Source organism: Dicentrarchus labrax, unplaced genomic scaffold (genome assembly GCF_905237075.1).
Source record: "Dicentrarchus labrax unplaced genomic scaffold, dlabrax2021, whole genome shotgun sequence".
Classification (NCBI taxonomy): domain Eukaryota; kingdom Metazoa; phylum Chordata; class Actinopteri; family Moronidae; genus Dicentrarchus; species Dicentrarchus labrax.
The window spans coordinates 22,487,346-22,511,694 of record NW_026136708.1 but is presented as its reverse complement, the minus strand read 5'-3'; the positions used below and the strand labels follow the sequence as shown (position 1 = coordinate 22,511,694).

Sequence of the window (24,349 nt, the reverse complement as noted above, 5' to 3'; positions counted from 1 at the left end):
GGTCACATTGTTGTTCAGTTACATTCCTTTATCGTCCCTTGTGATAACAGTCTGGCCATATCAGGGGGAGCAGAGCACACACACACACACACACACACACACACACACACACACACACACACACACACACAAACACACCCTCCGAAAAGTTCATGCAAGTTTCTCTTTTACAGAAAGAGCAAAAGAAAAGATTTATAACAGAAACTGAAATAAAAACAGAAACAAGAGGACGAGGATGAGGTCATCGATTAAACAGGCAGATAAACAAGTACAGTTCATTACAAAGGGAAATGTAGTTGTAACACAACAGTGAGAACAGAATTTGATCCACATTTCAAGTTTCTGTTTAATCTAAATACCCGTTGGACTGTTTGACTTTTTGTTGATTGCAACTGAAACAATCTCACAGCTTCAAATTTAGTAACACATTTACAGACATCAGTTACATCGCAGTGTGTCATGTGGCTGCCTCGCTGCGAGTTTATTGAACTGCTCCAGTCTTAAAGGAGCAGTGTGTAAGATTCGGCTGCTCGCAACCAACTGAAACCTCTCAACCAAGCACAAAGGAGAAACGACTGCGAAAAGGTCCTATCTCGAGCCAGTGTCCGCTCCTCAGTGGTCTCATCAAATGAAGCAGATTGTATAGAAATCAAAGAAAATTACCTTACGTGATTTATTAGCTTTATGGTCCCCATCTCTAGTTTCGAGTATTCTTACATGTAGCATGAGGTTCATTTATTAAATTAAGGTTGCTTCTAGAGTAAACTAGATGATAAAGCAGGGTATGCTTTAGGCCGTGGCTAACTTCTGATTGACAATGTCCCCGGGTTCTCTGTCGGATCCCGTCGGGAAAGAGCCATAACAATGTGTAGCCTCCCCAGCTCCACGCTCTCATCCAGTCTTCCCTCTCTAGTGAGGGCTAATATTAACAGACCTATAAATAATATGTTTAATTTCTTCCAATTGAGCCTTTTTTAAATGTGCAGAACATTTCCCACTGCTCTCTGTTTCTACTCACACGATACATGACGACTCTGTGCTGACAGCAGGGTCGGGGTATTACGGTACAGAGGGGTTATCTTGTTTTTACAAGGCAGTGGGTCAGTAGAGGTTGGAGGGTTAAGACATTATACTGTCAGACTGTCTGCTGCAGTAACCTACAGCAGTAAACCGTCTGAGAACGAGAACCTCTGTCTGTGTGTCTGTGTGTGTTTATACTGAAATTTTATGAGATAAACATTATTAGATCATCTTTTTTTATGTCAATAACAACAGGCCAGGCACCATAACTTCTATATCACTTAAAATCAAATATTAAAAATCATGTACAGCAGATCTTAATGCAGCTCCACATAATTACATTGAGCTCCAAAAAGACATGCTTATGTAATTATCCATGAGAGGTAAGGAATACAACCAAAAGACAAGGGTGGGAAGAGTCTTAAAGAAGGAAAGTGAAGCTACATCTTTCCTTGTTCAGATGTTAATGTATTATCTATATTGTCCATTGGTCTGTAATTGACACTGTGGTTCTCTGCTTGAATGTGCAGGTGATCTGTCCCTGCAGAAGCTCTCTGGCACCGTGCTGGATTACAACAGCACGAAAAAATGTCCAGGAAGCAACAACAACATTCAGACCAGCATCAGCTTCCAGTGTGGGAAAACCATGGTAAGACTCAGAACATGCAAAGAAAAGTGTATTTAAACGGATGATTTGTGCTTTGTCCAGGAGCTGTGTTTAGTCTGATGCACAGGGGCAGTGGTGTTGAAGGTTAGAAAAGCAGGCTTGTGACCAGAGGGTTGATGGGAAAGCCCTTAATCTGAATGAATATTGGAATAAATAAGTATTTGTTATTAGTTGCTTTTGTTAGAAGAGCAGCTACTGAATGTGCATCCATTCAATGACATACTGTTTTGTTTGGAGAGCTTACAACCTAATACATTGTGTGTTTATATACACTTGTAGGTTCAAAATATATTTAATATATTGTGGTCACCTTTTTAAAAAGCCCCTCTTGAGTTGACACCCTTCTATTTAGACTTTCCTTTGTTTCATTTTTAATGAAAGTAAATATCTAATCTACATAGTAAACACTTATTTGAATGCAAAGCGTTTATCAAAGAGCGAGCTGTTATGCGGTCGGGCTGTGACTTGCAAGTTGGCTCTGGCAGAGTGATATGACAAGCTCTTTAGTGGGAGAGAAGTTTTTTTCACTGTGTCTGTTTCCCTTAATTTTACAAATGGTGCTGGAGATGGAGATTTACGTCCATGTAATTAGGTTTAATCAGCAGGAATGCAGCTGTCGTATCTGCTGCATGCCATCACTGACACTTAAAACATGCTACAGAGGTGCAAAATGCTAAAACAATATGCTTGAGAATAAAGTCCCACCATGATCATGCACTTTCACCGTTGCGCAATAGTGAGCAAATGTGCTAGTCAGGTCGGTACGTTGTGACTTGCTGATTTGTTGGGCTGATAAAAGGATTAAACCCCTCCCAATAGTTTTGAGCTTTCATTTGACTCCTCTTTCAATGAGTTGGAATTCTGTTCTTCTTCTCTAAAACTAATATATACTTAAAAGAAAAAAAGCTAAAATGACATTATAGGTAACCAGAAGCAGTTGTCTGCCATCAGCTGCAATAAAAGGAACTGAATCTGAAAGTAGAACGACGCAGATGACAGTCACCTGCTCTATATTTCTGCTCATTTGAGTCAATACTGCGTGTCTGTGGTTTCAGGGGGCGGCTGAGTGGTGGGTGTCATTTCCTGTCAAAAAGCAGGTTTTGTGTTTTAACAGAAGATGATCGGCACTAGATTTTCAGTTAACAAAGTGTGAAATGGAGAAATGAAAGTGACTACTATTAAACATTTCAATAAGTCATCTAATGCTGACAAATGGAAGAAAGCAGGAATGGGAATGGAGATAATCCGTAATCATAATTCGCCTCAGAAGAACTGTGCCACTGATAACGCGTGAACATTTAAAGTGTATTTGTTTAGTCATTTTCAACACTTACAGACATCATTTATTTCTTGCTATAGATTCTTTATGCAGAGCTAAGTGGTGATGTTTTAATGGTGTTGATATTATGTGTGAATTTGACTTGATAAGCCCAAAGATTAGTGGCTGTAGCTTCGGGGTCTGAAAAGAGAAACCAATGCGGAAGGGCCTTTAAAGGTCCAGTGTGTAACATTTAGGAGGATCTATTGGCAGAAACTGAATATAATATTCATAGATTCATTAGTGTATAATCACCTAATAATAGGAGGAGTTGAATTTTTGTTACCTTTAGAAAGCATTACCGTCTTTAACTACGGGGACAGCGGGTCCCTCCACGGAGGCCGCAATCTTGCCCCACCATGTTTCTCCAGTAGCATGATGTTCATTTTGTAAGTTATGGTCCCATATAGACGATAACAAGGTAGTCAGATCAGTCAGATCCAATTGGGATAGAGGTGTAGAAATGTGTATCCCAGCTCCATGCTCTCGACCAAATACAGTCATTTCCGGGTCCAACAATTCACGATGGCGACGGCCATAATGTCAAAATGGTAGTCCTTAATCCAATGGGTGACAAACCCTTAACTTCGTTTTTTGCTGGTTATATTTAGGGCTCTATAATAATAATAATAATGATTATTATCCATGTTTATTTAATTGCAGTCTTCTTCTTCCCTGCCTTTGTTGGTGCATTATAACCACCTGTAGATCTAGAGGAATAGAGTGAAACCGTTGGCAGAAATGTGTGTCACATCACCCCGTGTGGTGCACAAGAACAAACAAAATGGGGACTGACGTCTAAAATAATTGCTTCATAGTGATACTAGAGTCAACTGGTACCAATAATTGATATATAACATTCATCCTTGTTGTCTTGATGAATCAAAACTGAATCAATTAGCTCAACATTCACATAATAGTTCCATCAGTGATCCACCTCAGCCAAAAGGTTCTCATACAGCACTGGAAATCTCTAAACTACGGGTAAAAAAAATACAGAACCGCTCATAAAATGGGAACTAAAAGTGGGAATGAAACCCACTCTCCTCTCTCTCTCAACAAGTGCTCTGGTGAAGCCCTTGAGCAAGCACTGAACCTTCAATCACTCCAGCAGCAGCAGACTGTGGTTGTGCTGGGGCGACTATGTCAAAACCTTTGACCTGTGTTTCTATAATGTGTTAGTCACCTCCCCCATATCAATGAGAAACTATCTGTCTTACTCATATTCCTGTGGTTGTGTGTTCCAGGGGACCCCGGAGTTTGTCGCAGTGTCTCAGTGTGTTCATTACTTTGAGTGGAGGACCTACGCCGCCTGCAAGAATAATAAGTTCAAGCCCCACAAAGAGGTATGTGGTGGAATATCTGATGGGCGGATCGGATGTTTTATGTCTAAGACAGAAAGGAAACTGCCGTGTCTGTCGTGATGGTGTGATATGTAAGGAACAATGAGCCAGAGAGGTGTTTAAGAGGAACTGAAAAGTTTCCACTGTTATGAGGCTGTGCAGAGTTTACAGCATGTAGAGGACAGGTCACATGTCATCACAACAAAGCTTCTAATGTGAGCTTAATGTGGAATAACTGAAGGAATGTGTGAAATGAATTAAACTGGCTCTCTTAGCAGCAGATATGGATTGCAAAACAGCAGCAACATATCGTTTGTTGGTCAGATCAGAGAGAATCTTTTTTTTTACAGATATAAACATAAACAAATTGGGAAATCTTTAATATTTTTGTGCGTCTGTGACATAGTTGTTGATTAAATTAACCAAAGAACTACCCATTAATTTAAATCCAATAATGGGAATGTGCATTGACAGTGTTAAGAAAACTTATTGTATCCTAACAAGTTAATACATTAACTGAGAGTTTATTACATTGACAGATGTATCTCAGTTTAAAGGGGATTTTTATCACATTTAGGTACATTAATCAGTTCAAATTACTACAGTGTCAGATGCTACGGACCTGCAGGGACCTGATGCTGTGTAGAACCATTTACATAAGCAAGATGAAGCAAAAGATTTTAACTGCCACACAAAGATCTGATGTTGCAGTTCTTATCTGTATCTGATGGCTTTCTGTATTTTCATGGCCTCTATAAATACCTTCTACCAGAACCCTCCATTTTCCTCTATGGATATACCTTCAAGTGATTATGTAAATAATGTCAGTACTGTGGTATGAAGCTACCTCCTCTGTGTCCAGGTGCCCTGCTATGCGTTTGACTCGGACGGTAAGAAGCACGACCTCAACCCTCTGATCAAAGTGAGAGATGGCTATCTGGTGGACGACAGCGACAACGACATCGACTTCTACATCAACATCTGCCGAAGTCTCAGTGAGTACCCGAGGGCGGGTGGAACAATGAACAGATGATTGAATGAATACATTATTTTAATAGTATTTAGTAATACTGAACTAATTGTATGTATTTTTTAAATTTAGTTATGAGAAATTCTTGAATTTGGTTGAAATCTGTATTTATTAAGATTCTGAAAAATATGCTACAACCTTTTATTCTATAATTAATATATATTCATGCATTTAAATGTTATATTTACAAAAGTCATTGCTACTTGATCAGCCGTTCCCAACCTGTGGGTCGGGACCCCCTGCTAGGGGTAGCCAGTGCTTCACCGGGGTTAGAGAGACATGACTGTTTAGGATGTAGGATTGTTAAAATAAAATAAGACAAAGACAGAGAATTGTATAAAAAGCTCCATAAATTTCATATATTGTAAAATACTTTTGATATGTTTACAGTTGGCTGTATATTAGCAGCCCACAAAGTTTAGTTCCTATTATACAAACTTCTTTTTCTTTCCAATCATCTCACATCCTTCCTTGTTCTCTCTCAGACCTTCCAGACAAATCCTGTCCAGAGGGCTCTGCAGCCTGTCTGGTCACCAGTCAGGGCTCCTTCAACATGGGCTCTCCCACCAGTCAGCTAGAGCTGGTGTCCAGCGACAGGTATCTTTCTTCATGAATGCTTTCTAATAGTTAGGAATGAGTTGCAGCTTCCTGTCTGGACAAATCTTCTATTGTTTATTGTAGATATCTGTCTCGATAGCAACCTTTATTGAAGGATAAACTTTTAATGTAACCAAATAAAAAGCTGATTTTGAAAAGGGGAAATCTTTTTATTATTTATAACTTATTTTTAACTTGTCTTGTCTTCCTCTCTTAAGACTGAGGTTACAGTACACAGTCAGTGCGGATTCAGCGACTCCAGCCAGCTGCTTAGGACACGATCCTGCAGTCACCATCACTTTCATCTGTCCATCAAGCAGACATTCAGTAGGTTACACTCATTTATACCTTTCATCACTTGCAAATCCTTTGTCATATCTATTTGTTTTGTTTTGACCTGGTTTTCACGCTTTTCTAATGAGCTTGCAAAAATTCCCGCTTTACTAAAAGTGACTTTTGGTTTCACAGGGCAGCACTCCTAAGATGACGGCAGAGTTGAACTGTCGCTACGAGGTGGAGTGGGTCACAGAATACGCGTGTCACAGAGACTACCTGGAGAGCCATACCTGCAAACTGACCAGCGAACAGCATGACCTGTCCATAGACCTAACACCTCTCACCTTGAGCTGTAAGTAGTTCCCCCTCTAAACGAGCCACAGGTCAGGTCCAGCCTGTGACACAAGACCCCCTGTAACCACCTGCAAAGAATTTATTGTTGCATACGTCCCACAAATTAAATTCTTTATATTTATTTATATTATTTATTCTTTATAAATTCCTTGTAAATTTTTTTTTTACAAGACTGCAAAAATGGAGGATAAAAATTTCACATTTAACATAGCAAGCTTTACCACACTGCTCAACTTGACAAAATGAAGTCTTTAACTTTTGGACAATAGCCGATTTACCTTATTATTTTAATGAAGTTTAATGCAACTTCTTCCTGTCTTTTATCCAAGGAATTTAATCTCAAGCGGTCTTGCTTTACTAAACTTGGAGAGCAGTAAGTTGTAAAGCTTCAGAGTGAACACAGTTGAAATTTACAACTAAAAACATACAAAAAAAACTGGCCTATGTAATTTGAATTAAAAACTGTAATCACATGTGTTTATACAGTAATTAAACCCCTTAAGGAAGTTAGTAGCAACCAACAGGCAGTAACTTGACACACACGTCCTCATTCTTCAAACTAGTTCTTACAAGGAAGAACACACAAACACAGAAGTTTCTTCCTTCAACGGGCATGAAAGTAACAAACTGGACAGCTAGCCAAATACTCCCACATGTAACTACAAATATGGTTATTAAAGGTGTGCTTTTTAAATTAAAATAAAGCTCAAAAATTCCCTCTCTCTCTTGAATTATCCACGATTACATATTTAGAATTATTGGCTCATAGCGCTGCTTTTTATATCGCGGTTAGAGGAAGTAGCTTTATAAGTAAACTTCACTGACCTTCCTGGTTTTTGCCAGCTCATTGTTGATGATAGAAAAAGCCTTTTCCACTTATTGTCACTGTCCATGTTTGATCTGTGTGTGCCATGTTGTAGGCTTTACTAGAAGTACTGTATCTCCTGGTGTGAAGTGGTTGTACATAGAAATGTCGGGTACTGCTTTGCGTAATGTTTTCTTGCTTTGAGTTACATGAAAATAATAAAAATAAAACAGTCATACTTAATCGAACTGAGATTTATTCATTGGACAAATATATCAGCCTTAACCCTCTGACGCCATTTTGTGTGTGTGTGTGTGTGTGTGTGTGTAGCTACAGATAGTCCGTACTATGCACATTCTGGACCCAGTGACGGGGACGAAAGCTACCTGTACTACCTGAACGTGTGTGGACAGGTCACCACTAATGAATGTGGCGAAGACAAGTTTATATCGTCCTGCCAGGTGAAGAAGTCCGGAGACGTGAAGAAGGTGGCAGGAAAATATCACAACCAGACTCTACGGTAATATGTGTGTGTCTGTGTGTGTGTGTGTGTGTGTGTGTGTGTGTGTGTGTGTCTGTCTCTGTGTGTGTGTGTGTGTGTGTGTGTGTGTGTGTGTGTGTGAGACTTTGCATGCTCTGGAGACTTCTGCTGGTCAAACCGTCTAACTTCTGGTTTAGCCCTCCATTAACTTAAATGGGTTAAAATTATTTATTTGTGCTCCTCTTCTAGACTTTAAAAATGTTAACAGACCGAATGGATCAAATCCTGATTCCACTGTTTTACAGTTGCAATGTAACATTTTGGAAGAAAGACTCCTTCTGGCAAATTGGCTTCAAAGCACAGTGCTCTTCCTGGGGGCTTGATCTCAACCTCCTAGCTTGCTTCTGGACCAATTTCTGCTGGAAAAGGACAGTCTTGTTGGATTTCTGGCATATCAGAAATGTTGGACTTTTGTCTTGCTGTCTGAGCAGTTGCACAGTCCAATTGCCCTCATGATGATACTGTAAAAATATCAGCTGTAAACTGTAGTGAGCTTGTTTTTATTATTATTGCTGTAGTATTTTACATATTGCGGCCTAAACTTGCAACTTCGCTGCAGAACAGACACCATATTGACACATACAGATCGCTCAGCCTGCTGGCAGCGAACACGCTCATTTGTGAGGCGTCCAAAGCATTCTGTTTAATCATTATTATGCAAGGATGTTAACTGTGTGTTGGCCCATGTAATGAAGACAAACGAACCACAAACAAACGGGTGGGGGATCAAATGTGATCTGATGAATATTACAGTGTAACCTACGACACAAACACTTTTAGGGTCAACCTGCACGTGACTTTCAACAAATGTTTTTGATGATTGATGTTATTCAGAAAAGTAGGGACACACTACAGAAATAGTGGCACAGTTCAGGTAGAAAATGTTCAGCATTGGCTCATTGATGAAATGTCACTAACATTATTAAGTGTATCAACGTTTTCTTCGTCATCTTCTAACCCTGTTTCTTCCCCCCTTGTTTTATTTTTCATCTTTAGTTATTCAGATGGAGATCTGACTCTGATCTACCCAGATGGCACCCGATGCTCCACTGGCTTCCAAAGAATGACCATCATCAACTTTGAGTGCAACAAGAATGCATGTAAGACAGAAGTTTCAACTTTTCAGGGTTTAACAACCAACAATTCAACCGTCTGGTGGTAGTATAACTAATTACAGAGACAGCAAGGCATGCTGCTACCTTGAGATGGTCTTCCTACTATGAATTCTGTACATTTGCCTTTTTTTCTGCAGCCAACGGTGGGCGAGGGAATCCAGTTTTTGCGGGGGAGACGGACTGCACTTATTACTTTGACTGGGAGACAGCCTTCGCCTGCGTCAAGGAGAAGGAAGATCTGCTGTGTCGAGTCAGAGACGGCAAAAAACACTATGACCTTTCACCTCTCACAAGATACCCTGGTAAGTTTAACAACAAGGATGTGGTTGTGGCCATATTCACTCAATATAGACCCCATGACCTTCTTTCTGTTAACATTTGTTGCTGAAAAATCACCTTCCTCTGCATCTCTGTATGTTGCTTCAGGGTCGGATGCCAGTGGGAACTGGGAGGCGGTGGATGCTCAATCTTCAAAGTCAGGCTCGCGTTTCTACCTGAATGTCTGTCACAAAGTCATCCAGTCAGGTGGTGCTGATGGCTGCCCGGTGAATGCCTCCATCTGTGCCGTGGGTAAGTGTCGCCACAAGGATTTCTGAAGACTGAAGTATTGGGACTATTGCTGATCTTTTTCCACAAAAACATTTAATCAAGGTAGTATAAGAATGAAGGGAAGGCAAGGAGTTGTAAAGCAAACAGTGAGCTGGTAGTCGGAGCTAACCAGCCATGAAACCTTGCACCAAAAAATACTAAGTAGAGTTATTGCAAAAACTAGCATAAACTCTAGTCATGCTTCTTACGGTCCGAGTCAAACGCATAGCAGGGCACCTGGACACAGAGGAGGTAGCTTCATATCGCAGTACTGACATTATTTACATAATCACTTGAAGCTACATCCATTTAGGAAAATGGAGGGTTCTGGTAGAAGGTATTTATAGAGGCCATGAAAATACAGAAAGACTTGGGCTCAAAGCCGAGGCTGGGGGAGCTGGGCCGCAATCTCTCTTATTAGAGGCCGGTAACACTCATCTTTTATGTCATGACATAAAATATTCCCAAATGGTCGACTCTGTGTCAGCATTAGCCTTCCAAGGTTTTCTTAAACACTAAAATTGATGTGTTTCATCACATTACAGTCCTTAGTACTTAAGTTTACAGCTCAAAAAATATGTTTGTGTGTTCAATGCCTCTTTGAAAAGCGATATCTTTTTAATGGATGGCATATTCCTTTATTACAGTGAACATGAGCAGTTTATTGATTGTGTTTCTCTGCTTCAGATAAGGATCATAAGGCCATCAGTCTGGGCAGCTTCCTCTCATCTCCGCAGAAGACTAAAATAGGAAATGTGGGAAGTGACATCAGACTGGTGTATACTGATGGAGAGTTTTGCAATAAAAAGATGAGGATCCAAACGATCCTCACCCTCAAGTGCAAACCAGGTAGGTTGAGATAAGTATTCATTAAGTATATTTTCTTACTTTTCTCTCCGACTTCTGTCGTTGCTCCTCCTCCGACACCTTTCTTCTCGTCGTCTTGCAGGAGACCTGGAGAGCGCTCCTGTCCTTCGTAGCGTTTCGTCTGACGGATGTGTGTACGAGTTGGAGTGGTACACTGCTGCCGCCTGTGTCCTCTCGAAGACGCGGGGCGACAACTGCAAGGTGGAGGACCCTCAGGCTGGTATGACAAACACACACGTTTGATCAATGTGCTTCCTGACTGATCAGTAAGACAAGAAATAAACAGCAGGGTTCATTGGAGTGTTTATCTGTGGAAAAACTATTTTTAAGCACAAAAAATGACAGTCAAAATGTCCTTCAGAGAAATCAAGAGAGTACCTTTTTACTTTTTGTACTTTAAATACACTTCAGAGCCTTTACTTTTCCCTTTTAGTTGATTAGTTAAATCAGTACTTCTAGTTTTACCAGAGTATCTGTACTTCTACTTCTTCTAGTAAAGAATGTGTGTGTTTTTGCCACCTCTAATCTTAATACATATGTGGAAGGGATCTAAGTCAGCTGTGAAGATGATTCACCACTCATCCATCATCATCTCTACACCTCTTTAAGTCACATGAGCATGTTGAGCTCACAATAGGACCATTAAAAATTATACTTGTGCTGCCACCTACCTGTTGCTGCATGATCTGTCCCTCTGAATTGGTCCCATCAGACCAAATGCGGATGTGATTCTACTTCGCTTCTACTTTAATCCTCTCCTCTAATTAGCCTCTGTCCGCCCCACAGACCTCTCCTTCGACTTGTCGCCTCTCTCCAAAGCCGACGGTGGCTACTACAACCTGACCAGTGGCCACTATGACTACTTCATCAATGTCTGTGGTCCTGTCAAAGCTGCCAGCTGTCCTGTAAAGTCCGGCGCATGTCAGGTGGAAAAGAGGTGAGAAGGAGCAATGGACATGCAAGCAGGAGCAATCAGAAATGTTCTTATACTGCATGTGCACACTAGATCAACATACAGTGTGTCTGTCTGCTGTAACATGGGTTGATATTGTTTTGTAATTACAATTGTGAAAATTAGTGTCCACACAGACACTGGTCATTGGTTAAAACATTTTTTTCCTACTTTTAATTACTGCTTTATCCTGTTGTAGTAGATCTCAGTTGTCCTTTTTTCAAATTTGCAGTGGAAATTTAAGATATGGAAGAGTACCATGTTTTGTGTGGAGGCTTAAATGGGTACTTCTTACCGCCATCAAGTCCAACTAGGTTAATGTGTGCTGGGTCAACAAACAAGAAACATAAATCTGCACACTTAATAGCTCCCATAGGAATGTTTTTTAATATGCAAGTAACATTTGTATATACTGTAATTTCTTTCTGTATATTTTGTGTATATATGTATCTATGTGATAAGCTTTGTATCTTCTACCATTATTCTACTTTATCTAGGAATGAGGTGGGATGTGTCAAGACAAGATGTTTTGTGGCTATTTAAGATGGAGACTTTCTGTCTGAGGAAGAACCTTGTGCTCGAAATGTCATTTGCATATTAAAAATGTTTCTACAGGAGCAATTAGGTGTGCAGAGACATTGAGAAAATGAGAGAAACGAGTAATTAACCAATCTTTGAACCACTATATAAATATTGGCTGTAAAATTAGTAAAGGGAAATGTGAAGTAAATTGACCGTAACTAATTGGATGATATGATGGGCTTCTAATTTTTCCCTCTTTTGCTTCAGTTCTTGGAGTCTCGGGGAAGCAAACTCCCGTCTGTCGTACTATGACGGCCTGATCCAGCTGACCTACAGTAACGGCTCTCAGTACAACAACAAAGAACACACTCTCAGATCCACGGTTATCTCTTTCCTCTGTGACCCAGAAGCTGGAGCTGGAAAACCAGAATTCCAGGTAAACTCCTCCCTTCTTCTTTCCTCTCATTGTTTAAACTCTGTGTTTGGATGCTGTGTATTTGTTATTTTCAACTCTTTTTTATTTTATGAATCCAGGTTGAGGACAACTACACCTATAACTTCCGCTGGTATACATCCTACGCATGTCCCGAAAGGCCTCATGAGTGTTTGGTGACAGATCCCAACACTCTTGACCAGTACGACTTATCCAGGTAATGCATTGATACATATTTTCTCACGTTGCATTAATTCATCCATCAACCACCATGTTTTTTTAGGCATTATAAAATAACATACACATAACACACAAACAAGAAAACACAGCTTCAGTCCAGATGTTATTGTAACCAACCTGCCCTCCTCCTCACCTACTTTTCACCTTCTTCTGCCTCCAGCTTGTCACGCTCCACCACCGGTAGCAACTGGCAGGCCATGGATTTGACTGCAAACACAAAGTACTACATCAACATATGTCGGCCTATCAACGCTGTTCAAGGCTGCGACCGCGACGCGTCCGTCTGCCAGATGAACTACGTACAAGACAAGGTCTGTAACAGCTGGAAGCCCAAAAGACAATTGTGACTTAAAGATCGCCATCAGACATGTATTAATACATACATACATACATATACATACATACATACATACATACAAACATATATAATCTGCTTGGAATAATAATGTGTTTTAATAACATAAAAAACCTTAAAAAGGCATCTTCCCCTTCTACCTTATTAATAATTTTTCCTGCTGGACACTGGTGGCTTCAAGTTTCTACATCACATTTGTATTAAGTTGCATACTGGACTAGGATGGAGGCTCTTAGCAGTCTTGTACAGTACCTTGGTCTTGGCCCAGTCCAGTTTGTAGTCCTTAATCACCTCATAATTTCTGTACCTCTGATGGAAGCAGCCTCACCCCTGTATTTAGCCTCTTGTTTCCTGCTGATACACTAATCATTAAAACGTCAATATAGTCACAAAAACTAGAATTTCACAAAGCTCATACATATGGTAGCCTTACATTCAGAAGCTCCTGAATAGTCATCTGATCAGTCATACCGTCTAATTAATAACATTTTAATGGTGAATGCAGACTGTATTGTCTCTTGAATGTTTCCTCGCCTCTGTCCTCAGGGCTCTCCAAAGGAGGTCGTATCAGTCAGTAACATGGGTATTTCCAAGCGAGGGCCGATCATCGAGGGACGGGACCGGCTGCTGCTGGAGTTCACAGACGGCTCTGCCTGCATGTCGGATGGCCAGAAGCTCACATACACAACACGCATCCACCTGGTCTGCTCCAGAGGATCTGTGGTGAGTCTGGCTTGTAGTTTAGACAGTAAAGTGGAGCGTTGCTTGTTAGCGTCTAATGTTTTTGCATTGTGTCTGAGATATGACTCTGTTTGTGTTCCACACTGTGCAGTCAGTGGGTCCGCGGTTCCTCATGTACCAGAACTGTACTGCCAACTTCATGTGGGAGACCAGGGCAGCTTGTGCCATCACCACCACCAAGAACAATGTGAGTTCGCCTAGATAACAATAATAACTTATTTATGCACAATGATTAGACAGCAGTTTGGAAAAATGTTACACTGGAAAGACAAACAATGTTACAAAATGGTTGGAAGAATTAAAAACATGTTGAGATGATGTCTTTGTGTCTCAGAGCTGTGCTGTGGTGGACCCCAACACTGGCTTTGAGTTCAACCTTCAGCTTTTGGCCTCTAAGACTGGATACAAGATAAATGCGAATGGCAAGGACTTCCTGGTAAGATGGACACATTGATAGTGCCCTGCCACCAAATGTGCATACCACTCATCATGGAAACACCCGGGAATTGATCAAAATGAACAAAATTTGAATTGTATTTTAGCCCCTCACTCATACATAAACCCTGGTGCGTATTTAGTTTTAAACTCGACTGTTGGTAGATTAAGCTGCACGTTATAACTCACTTCAAAGTGAGTTTAAGTGTTACTTGTGCATGCAACAAACAGGTTCACTTACTAGAAGATACATTTTCTGTAAAATAAAATACATTCTACGTGATTTGAACTGTTATTTATGGGCTGTGGCCAAATTAATGTCACGGTTGGAGGAAAACTGTAGTAAACTGTAGTCATTTAGCCAGAAAATCACTACGTATGCCAAGCTGCTGCTAACACTGAGTGTCCCATAAACGCTGACCACCCACCTGTAAGGCAACTCCCTGTATCATTAAAAAAGCAGGAAGAAAAATAGGGTTAAATGTGTCGGTACAGTACAAAAGTATAATCCCTCCTGCTTACCACCCTGTAGGTGAATATCTGCTCAGACATAGCAGCCTGTGGAAAAGACATGGCTGGCTGTGAGCTGGAAGACGGGCGTCCTGTGAGCCCAGTGGGGGTCGAGAGGACCCTCCAGTACTCCACAGATGGCCTGTTCTCGCTAACATATAAGGGACCCGTGGACAGTCCCACAGGTATAAGGAATGCAAAATTCAGTTGTATATTCACAGTAACTGAGTGTCGTGTTAATCAGCTGTGGTGCATTTGCATTTACTGTTTTTACAGCTGCAGGATTTGAACAGGAAATGATGTTATGTTAGACCTTGAAGAGCTAAACATATTCATACCTCTGCACTTTATTACATCTCAAATTTTCCTTCTCCATCAGCAACTCGGGACACCTTCACCATTAACTTCGTGTGTGATCCGAACTCTCACCCTGGCTCGTTGAAACTGGTGCAAGAGGACATGAGTTCCTTACCTAACCATGTGGTCCACAACGTCCTTTTTGAGTTCTCCACTGCTCTGGCCTGCATCCCTGCTCCAGTTGACTGCCAGATCATTGGTACGAGCGCACACACACACACACACACACAACTCTTATATGTAGTGGAAAGAGAGTAGTGTACTGTCTTTTATAACTATTGATAAATTGTTGGAGTTTCGTTATCAGTTATCATTAAGTTTTGTGTTCCTGTTTCTCTGATAGTTAATGTTATTTCTCCCTGAAGTGATGACAAACCATATTGGGATAAGGTTGTTTTACATCAAACCATTTAAGAGTACAGGCCTAACTAACTCCTTTTTCCTGTCTGTCTGTCTGTCTGTCTGTCTGTCTGTCTGTCTGTCTGTCTGTCTGTCTGTCTGTCTGTCTGTGTCTGTAAAGATTCTCACGGTAATGAGTATGACCTGAGTCACCTGATCCGGAATGGAGACGACAGCCCCTGGATCGCCATAGACACAGATGTGGGCAAATCACGCAGCTTTTACATCAACGTCTGCAAACCCCTCCCCCCTGTGAACGACTGTCCAGGTCAGCGTGCCATTGTGTCACATTTCAATTCAAACTTTATTGTCGTATGTACAGGAAAGAGTAAGTCACAGAGTACAATGAACCTCTTATTCTGAGTGTCCTCCCATCAACATCAAACATCAGTTCCATAAGAAAAGAACACAAGTGGAAAAAATATCCACCTGAGATAAAAATGATGAAATAGAATCAAAATTCCTTGACTCCTGACCGACGTGACTTGAATAAAGTGGAATAAAGCGTATAAAGTGTATCAGTATGATATTTTATTTGTGATTTTGCATGTTCTTGCCATACTGTTAGATGTTTCAATATCAGAAGCTTATTCTGAATCCCGGCCCAATTAGGAATCATAGTAGGAACAATGCGGACACTTTACATACAGGATCTCAAATCATAAAGTCAGCTTGCAAATCAAAGGAAAAGTGCCCAAATATAAAATTTTTCCTTAATGTAGACTGTAGTTAAACATTTATCTTTTCATTTAACTTTTTCTTCTCTCCAGTGGGTCCTTTGGGTGCTTGCGGGATGATTGAGGGAAAGAGTTACAACCTGGGATACGTCCAGTCCAGCCCGCAGGCGGCGGAGGACGGCTCCATCAGCATCGTCTACCAGAACGGAGACAAGTGTGATTCCTCGTCCCACTACTCCACACGCATCATCTTCCAGTGTGACGACAACCCAGTGAGTATTCGAGGTCCCGCTGTGACCACCCACCCCGAGCCTTTTCACAGTGTTATCAGCAGTGAATTGTTTCCACAGGAGTTTTCTACCACAATTAATAGCATAGCAGCTTCTGTGCTCCATCACAGGATGCATTCAGGCCCAGTATTAGGTGTAAGTCACACGTGTTTTGGTAGAACTCAGAGGCCAACACAGAAACAGTTCCGAGTGTAAAAATGGAATAAAATGGATGTAGACAATGCTTCCAGTTATGGTTACTTGTGTAAAGTGCTTGGAGCATGGATCAGACTTGGTGGAGAAACTAACACTTTATATTTGTATTCATCATTTTGGATGATTTGCGTACCTGTTGGAAAAGTAACACAACAAAGATATGGTGACTGAAACAGAGACATTTATGAGCTGGAATGAAAATAGAGCTTTTCTATGTGGATCGTGTACCGATGTTGCACCGATATAAAGGTACTCAGAAGGCTGCTCTGTTACATGTGCTGCAAACAGTGCTGACTGAGAGTCAGAGTGCGCTCTGCTGGACAAACAACATGATGACACCATTCCAGAATCACCCAAAGCAAAGTTTTCTGCATTATACGTTCTGTAAAAAAAAGCTTTTATATCGGTGCATTTAAGAAAATGTATACGCCGATACTGATATATCTGTGATATCCTTAGCACAGCACATGCAAGGATATTAATTTGGGTTTAAGCATCAATGCCAAGCTCAATTTGCAGTTGTTTTTAGTTTACTACAGTATTTGCATATACTTCTACTATTCCATGAGAAGCCAGAAACCTGAACTAACCAGTGGAATCACTTATAATGTGGTGTATGTGTGTGTGTGTGTGTGTGTCTGTTTTTAGGGCTCCCCCATGTTTGACCGTAAAGATGGCTGTGAATATGTCTTCATCTGGAGGACATCTGAGGCCTGCCCTATCAAGAAGTCTCAAGGTAAAAGTGTGTGTGTGTGTGTGTGTGTGTGTGTGTGTGTGTGACTGCCGCTTTTGGATTATATATATTATAAAATACTCAAATCATTAAGATCAGATCAGCTGTGGTGATGTTTAAAAAAGGATTAATCGCATCAGAGGAATAAATTATGCTTTTTTTTTTCTTGAGTTTCTTGCAACAATAACATATATTCCAATTCAAACTATATACAGAACCACATTTGTTTTTGAACTACCTTAACAAACACAAAAACAACCTGATTCACAACTTTACAGACACGACACCAAAATGACATAATTACATTCAAATGACTAGTTACGCTGTAGTCAGTTCCAGTATTGTCATTTAGGCCAGGACTGGTTGCCGTATCTTGAATAAAATCATTGCTCATTGTCTAAACTTTTTCCCCCAGGTGATGACTGTCGGGTCCGTGACCCGAGGAGTGGCTACGAGTTCGACCTGAGCTCTCTGAAGGGTAAAGATTACCCCGTCAGGAGTCAGAAGTACATCTACCACCTGTCGATCTGCGGGGGGCTCCAGAGAGGCATCTGCACCCACAAAGACACAGGCTCTGAAACTGTCGGCTCCTGCCAGGTGGAAGGAAGTAACCATAAGATTGGAGGTACAGAATTGCAAAAAAAAAAACAACCAAAACCAAAATATCCTGCTATATTATTATTGTATGTGTAAATTTTTGACATATAATCATGTATTTATACCCTTTGTTTTCACATATGTGCATTTTCTGCAGGATTGGCAAACCAGGTGCTGAATTATGTGGGAGACCAGCTCATCCTGAACTACACCAGCGGAGAGAGCTGTCACAGGATATACCAAAGATCCACAGAGATCTACTTCTCCTGCCACCCTGACAGGCGTCCTGTGAGTTTCACACATACACACAAAGACAGCTCATCCCACAGCTCGTGCTGGGGTTTTAATGAATGGTGACTGAAAACAATTAAATTAGCCCATGCAATAAATTCTTGTTTAAAGAGTTCACAGTTCACCACTTGTGATTGGATCTCTTTGCTCAATATGTAAATAAACACTATATAAGAGCCGTATCCTTTTCTTCATATAAAGCACAGAAACGCTTCCCAGCTCTAATTGTGTGTTGTGTTGATTCACTTGTTAAGGGAGTACCAGAGTTTATCAAGGAGACTCCAGACTGTACCTACCTGTTCAGGTGGCCCACCGCTCTGGCCTGCATCCCAGTCAAAACCACCAGCTGCTCCTACAAGTAACAACATCTACCACCTCCTATATGTCATCCTCCTCTTACTGCTTCTCTTCTTTTCTTCCTCTTCCTCAGTTTTTGTGTTTATTTCCTTCCTAAACTCTTTTCCTTCTAGTGTATTTGTAAAGCTTTTTGTTAGATAATTGGTCTTTTTGACACATTCAGTATTGTTAGCTCTGTTAGCTCTTTGTACGTGTTAACTGTGTATTTTTCCAATGCAGGACAAGGCTGTTTATCAGAGAGTGAAGGATCTGTGAATACAGTACTTGTGTTCAGAGTTTAGATCTTAAATAATAATCTAAACTTTAAAAATAACAAATTAATTGAGTTTTCTTCACAGAAATTAATAGGCCTACTGTGTGTTTTTAAATGTGAATGTTTTTGAGTGGGGAACCACTGGCATAAAGCTACACCACTAGCTAACTCTGTATTACCTAGATCAGGTCCAGGGACCCCTAGGAGTCCTTGAAAGTGTTCCAGGTGGTCTCCGAAAAATAGGGATTATTCAATTGTGAAGTCAAAAGTGAGAGAATGTATAAGAATGACTATTTCATTCATAAGTTTCACGGAATTCACTGTTAATCTGTCAAACTGCAGCATAGACAGTTATTTACACCATAACTAAAGCTTATCAGACGGGGATCCCGGAGACTACATCTTATCAAATATGGGTCTGTGGGGGTCCTCGACAAGATCAAGAACAACTGACTTAGATGAATCAAACTACTATGAGCAACACTATTGTTATAAACGACAACGGTACAAGTAATAGGACAAAAACATATGTTATTAGCAGGGACGCTGTTTCTTTTTAAAGCTGCCAATAACTGTTTTATTTTGAGTGAATAAATTCAACACTTGCGTATTTCTGAAAACCTTTGTTGTAATTGGAGGCCACAGATTTCCTCATTGTAACATTTATGCCTGTTTTTCCTTGAGTGTGACAGTCAACAATCTTACAAGGAAGTTTTCAAGGATCCATCAGACCAAACAAAGAAACACAGCAGGAACAAAGACGTTCTACAGTGTTCTGCCAAAATAAATGTTTCCTACATTTGATTAGAGGTTATTTACGCTCATCTCCTCGAGTGATTGCACACACTTGTAAAAAGTGTATCGTTGAGTACTAAAAAGGCAAGTAGTTGTAAATCAGTGGGGTTTTTTTAGACGTCTTCATCTGCACCAAGAATCAGTTATAGTACGATCGACTACTGGAAACACGGTTGCACTGAAATGAAATGGGGAAATCTGTACAGACCTTGAGAACATTTGACACTGATTTTCACCCTGTTCTGTCTTCAGCGATGGGCAGGGCCACTCGTACGACCTCTCTCCTCTGGCTATGGACTCTCGAAACTGGGAGGTGGAGCCCTCTACAGACGACACGGAGAAACAATTTTACATCAACGTCTGCAGGTCGCTGGTGCAGCAGGGAGGTCAGTGTGCACTTGTGTTCTTTATTCACGCAGTAATACTGTAGCATCTTACTGGTTTGTTCAGACTTCACATGACAAGAAATTTTTAAATTGAGTTGTGTTTAGTCATCCTTCTGATATTTCTCTAATTTCACTGCATTTCACTTCTGTTATGTTACAATGAAATGTAATTTTAATAGGAATTTACATTCTTGAAAATGAATCCAGAATTGACCCTCTGCTTTTCTTTTGACAGGTTCATGGAAGTGTCCCTCCAGTGCAGCATCCTGTGTGAAGGTTGGAGATAAGTATGTGAATCTGGGGCAGGTGGAGTCTGGTCCTACGTGGGACAAAAGTGTCCTGAAGCTGCAGTACACCAGCGGCCAGGCCTGTCCTGACGGAATCCGCAACAGGAGCAGTATCATCCGCTTTAAGTGTGATAAAGACAAAGTGGTGAGGGCTACGCTTTACAAATGATCGGCAGTGTTAGGAATTAGGAATGATGTAACACGAGACAGTTAAATAGTGAATACATTTGTGAAGATTCAAATTGGTGTGATTAAGAATTAATTGTGAAATCAATCATGGTATGGTAATAATATGAATTGTTTTCACAGTTTATACCCTACCTTAAAAATATAAGATGTCGGACAGTATTTTTCAGTCATAATTTCTTTAATCTCATATTTTTATAGAAATTGTGAGAAATTGTAATACACTGTGAGTTGAGTATATTGTTACATCCCTAGACAGTGATATATATATATATATATATGTATGTATGTATATATATATATATATATATATATATATATATATATATATATATATATATTTTTTTTTTTTTTTTTTTTTTTATACAGTACTAATCCATACAGTCGTGGATTTCAGTCTGTAAAACACGCAGTTGAACCTGCCTCACCCTCCAAAATTATCTGAATAACTTGACACTCAGTGTTTTAAGGTGTTGCGCTAAATGTTGCTAAGCTGTATCTGTGAAATTTTTATATACAGAATTATGATCAGAATAACCGGTAAAATATTTTTCAGTTACCTAGGACAGGTGTTTATTTTAATAAAAACATGAATGGTAATCTGTCTGTCTGTCTGTCTCTCTGTCTGTCTGTCCGTCCGTCCGTCCCCCATCCAGGACTCCCGGCCTACTCTGATCTCTGCCATTGAGGACTGTGTGTACACTTTCCTCTGGTTAACAGCTGCTGCCTGCCCTCTGAACAGCGTCCAACACGACGACTGCAGGGTTACCAACCCTGCTACAGGTGAGACATTCAAATAAATCAACGCTTTTATACACATTGTACATATGTCCTTATCATTTTACTGTTTGGTGACAATAGAAAACAGGAAAAATGTAGCAAAGAAGTCTAAAAATGGCACAACAGACAGATAACAACCCACTTAAATTCTGGCAAAACTGATTGTGTTGAATTTATACAAATGTACATGAATAGAGCAATATTTGTATTTCTATAAACCTTGAAAGTTTGTCAAATGAATCTCCTCTCACGCAGGTCATTTGTTTGATCTCAACACCCTGTCAAAGGAGGGAGGTTACACTGTGTACGATCATCAGGATTACAGGAAGATGTTCCGCATGAACATCTGTGGAAACATGACCAGCGCTGGATGCAGCCCTGAAACCGGTACGTACGTCCATCCACTGACTGGGTCATCTTTCAGGTGTCATTTAACAATTTGATTCACAGACTAAACTCCACTCCTGTTTGCATTAGTTTAATAGCATGACTTGAAACGTCAGTGTTGAAATTAGCTTATATAAGCTTTGATATTTGCTTGATCTATTTCTAAATTGATCAGTCTGGAACTGAAGTGTCCTTCGGTTTTGTGTTGTAAAATGTGTAGTGCTTCAATTAACAGAAACAGAAAATGTGCACAAAATTGACTCTGCTGTGTACTTTATATCCTCTTAATAAAATATCTTGACACAGGCAAGGCTCAAAGGTCATTTGCTTAAGTACCTTCGGTGTACGCACACAAAAATCACTTTGCAGGCTCTCAGGTCAGGTCAAAAATGTGATGATGCAATGGAATCAACCTTTAACTAGTCAGAGCTGCAAATTAACAAGATGTTACCATCAAAACTCCTCCCTGTAGTTCACTGATTGGTCCAGCTTCTAGCTCAAATGATTTCCAGGGGTGACTTAACAGACTAATACCCCATAGTGAAAAGGCTTCAGGCTGGCTTCAGCAGTAGTGTGCAGGGAAATGTAATTTATTTTGTATTGGTTGTTTGATGCGAATCCAGATGTTTAAAAATATGTAAATTATATGGTAACACTTTATGTTATTTACTATTTATTAGTCAGTATAAGGCACTTATTAAGGACCATATTCCACAACTAGTAGAGTTTTCCTTCAATACACTAATTGCCTACTAGTTGTAGAATATGGTCATGCAGAATAAGGTGCTAATACATACTTTTTAATGAGTAATAAAGAGCTAATATACTTCTAATATGAATGCAAAAAAGCATCAAGTAAATGGTGAGTAATGTAACTTTTAATATAAAGTGTCACTAAATGTATTTTATTCTTAAAAAGTAACCCAGTTAGACCAGTTTGTCTGAACTTGACGAGGATACTTGCACTGGGACAGATGTTTTTCCTCATTCAACCAGTACAAAGCTGATAAGATAAGCAGATTTTCTAACAATTACAGCACATAAGGACAGGGAACCGTTAAGAATTCATTCACTTCAGCGTGTTCCACATCTCAAGGCTGAGTCCTTACTGCGGCAGCACAGGCCCTTCGCTGCACATCGTCCTCTCTCTCCCCTCGCTTTTCCTCTCTCTCTCTGCTGTCACCATCCAAAATAAAGAAATAAAAATAAGTAAATAAATTCATTCACTGCTCTCCTGGTTACTGTTTAGTCGCGCTTAGACATTTTTTATGGTTTATGTTACACCGAGGACATGCTGGGAACTTATCGAGAAACCTGAAATTCAAGTACTTGTCAAATTATTGACTGCTCCTTCACCAGGGCTGTAGTAAATATTGCACAATAAACTGAAAGTCACAGAAAGAGCACATGCCTCTGCCAAGGTTGCACATTAGGTCTGAATGATGGGAATGTTTAGAAATGTTTAATCTGCATCAAAACACATATTGTGATACAATTATGCGATGCATTTGCCAGATATTTGTTTTTACTAAAGCGAGGTCATGAGAAGAACATTTTTGTATTTGGCCAAAAATTATTAATCATAAAAAATTTGATTCTCTGCTGAATCTGAATCTAATCACTTCCTCATTGGCTCATGGTTTAACCTTCGTCCATATGACATACACTAACTAACAAACATATAAACACAAAATACCCAAAACATAACCTCAATGACCTATATGTAATTGTCTTTTTAAAATTAAAATTATTCTGGACTAAAGGATTAAACTGAATGAGTTGTCACTGGATATAGAGTGTCTGGAAGACCATTTATTTTACAAACTAATACAATGAGCAGTTCGACAAAGACGAGAAGATTTTGTGAGGCTTTGTTCTGTAAGTTAAATTGTAAGCATGCTAAAATATCTATATGGGTTTTTGTGTTGTAGCTGTGTGTATTAAAGATGCCAGTACTGCGGTGAGCGGCGGTCAGGTGAGCAGGAAACTCTCGTACAAGGATCACATTCTGGAGCTGACGTACAAAGACGGAGGTCCCTGCCCAGCAAACCCCAGTCTCAAACAGAGCACCATCATCCAGTTCATCTGCAGGTACTCCCCCCCCTTTCCTGTGCCCTTGTCTGATTTTCACCTTTTTCTTTAGTACTGTTTTTAATTTTCTTTTTCATCTACAACTACTTTTGTACTTTTGTGTATAAAATGCACTACAGTATATGAATGAAGTCGTGCTGCCCTTTTTAAACATACTACAAGGAGTTTTTAACTGGTTATATACAAGACCAGAAGATTGGCTATTTCTGTATAGTTATTCTTAATGCCTATCACTGGGTCAGATTCTTCTTGAAATCAGTGAAACAAGTCGGTGGAAACACTATAGATCTTGTTCACAGGGGGCGCCAGAAACAGCACAAAATCTTTGTTGCTGCTTTATGATGAGTATTGTATGAAAACGATGGTGCTCAGTGAATTAATCAATTGATTGTCAGGGTATCTAACTAACTAAATAATCTTAAAATGTAATGTCTTAAATAATCTAGCTATTACACGAAACTGAACCAATGCGTAGTGTCCCATGAATGCCAACCGCTTAGCTGTGGTGAACCTACTTCACTTAATCATTAAAAAACTAGGAATAAAAGAATTAAATGCGTAAATATGAGTCACACCAGT

The 24,349-nt window shown here is 40.0% G+C and overlaps 1 protein-coding gene across 2 annotated transcripts in view; it reads left to right on the top strand.

Moving 5' to 3' along the window:
• Nucleotides 1-24,349, top strand: part of igf2r (insulin-like growth factor 2 receptor) — a 50,893-nt gene that overhangs the window by 8,519 nt on the left and 18,025 nt on the right. For both annotated transcript variants that reach the window (XM_051409724.1, XM_051409723.1), the window contains exons 3-34: nt 1,551-1,669; nt 4,253-4,351; nt 5,211-5,343; nt 5,864-5,975; nt 6,194-6,302; nt 6,444-6,603; nt 7,741-7,930; nt 8,948-9,051; nt 9,204-9,368; nt 9,493-9,636; nt 10,342-10,503; nt 10,604-10,741; nt 11,308-11,458; nt 12,263-12,431; nt 12,530-12,645; nt 12,829-12,979; nt 13,570-13,746; nt 13,856-13,951; nt 14,099-14,200; nt 14,732-14,894; nt 15,089-15,265; nt 15,587-15,733; nt 16,236-16,414; nt 17,276-17,363; nt 17,776-17,985; nt 18,115-18,245; nt 18,503-18,606; nt 19,906-20,039; nt 20,275-20,471; nt 21,169-21,295; nt 21,548-21,679; nt 23,611-23,770. In XM_051409724.1, coding sequence (XP_051265684.1) covers nt 1,551-1,669; nt 4,253-4,351; nt 5,211-5,343; nt 5,864-5,975; nt 6,194-6,302; nt 6,444-6,603; nt 7,741-7,930; nt 8,948-9,051; nt 9,204-9,368; nt 9,493-9,636; nt 10,342-10,503; nt 10,604-10,741; nt 11,308-11,458; nt 12,263-12,431; nt 12,530-12,645; nt 12,829-12,979; nt 13,570-13,746; nt 13,856-13,951; nt 14,099-14,200; nt 14,732-14,894; nt 15,089-15,265; nt 15,587-15,733; nt 16,236-16,414; nt 17,276-17,363; nt 17,776-17,985; nt 18,115-18,245; nt 18,503-18,606; nt 19,906-20,039; nt 20,275-20,471; nt 21,169-21,295; nt 21,548-21,679; nt 23,611-23,770 — 4,546 coding nt within the window. The remainder of the gene's footprint in view (nt 1-1,550; nt 1,670-4,252; nt 4,352-5,210; nt 5,344-5,863; nt 5,976-6,193; nt 6,303-6,443; nt 6,604-7,740; nt 7,931-8,947; nt 9,052-9,203; nt 9,369-9,492; nt 9,637-10,341; nt 10,504-10,603; nt 10,742-11,307; nt 11,459-12,262; nt 12,432-12,529; nt 12,646-12,828; nt 12,980-13,569; nt 13,747-13,855; nt 13,952-14,098; nt 14,201-14,731; nt 14,895-15,088; nt 15,266-15,586; nt 15,734-16,235; nt 16,415-17,275; nt 17,364-17,775; nt 17,986-18,114; nt 18,246-18,502; nt 18,607-19,905; nt 20,040-20,274; nt 20,472-21,168; nt 21,296-21,547; nt 21,680-23,610; nt 23,771-24,349) is intronic.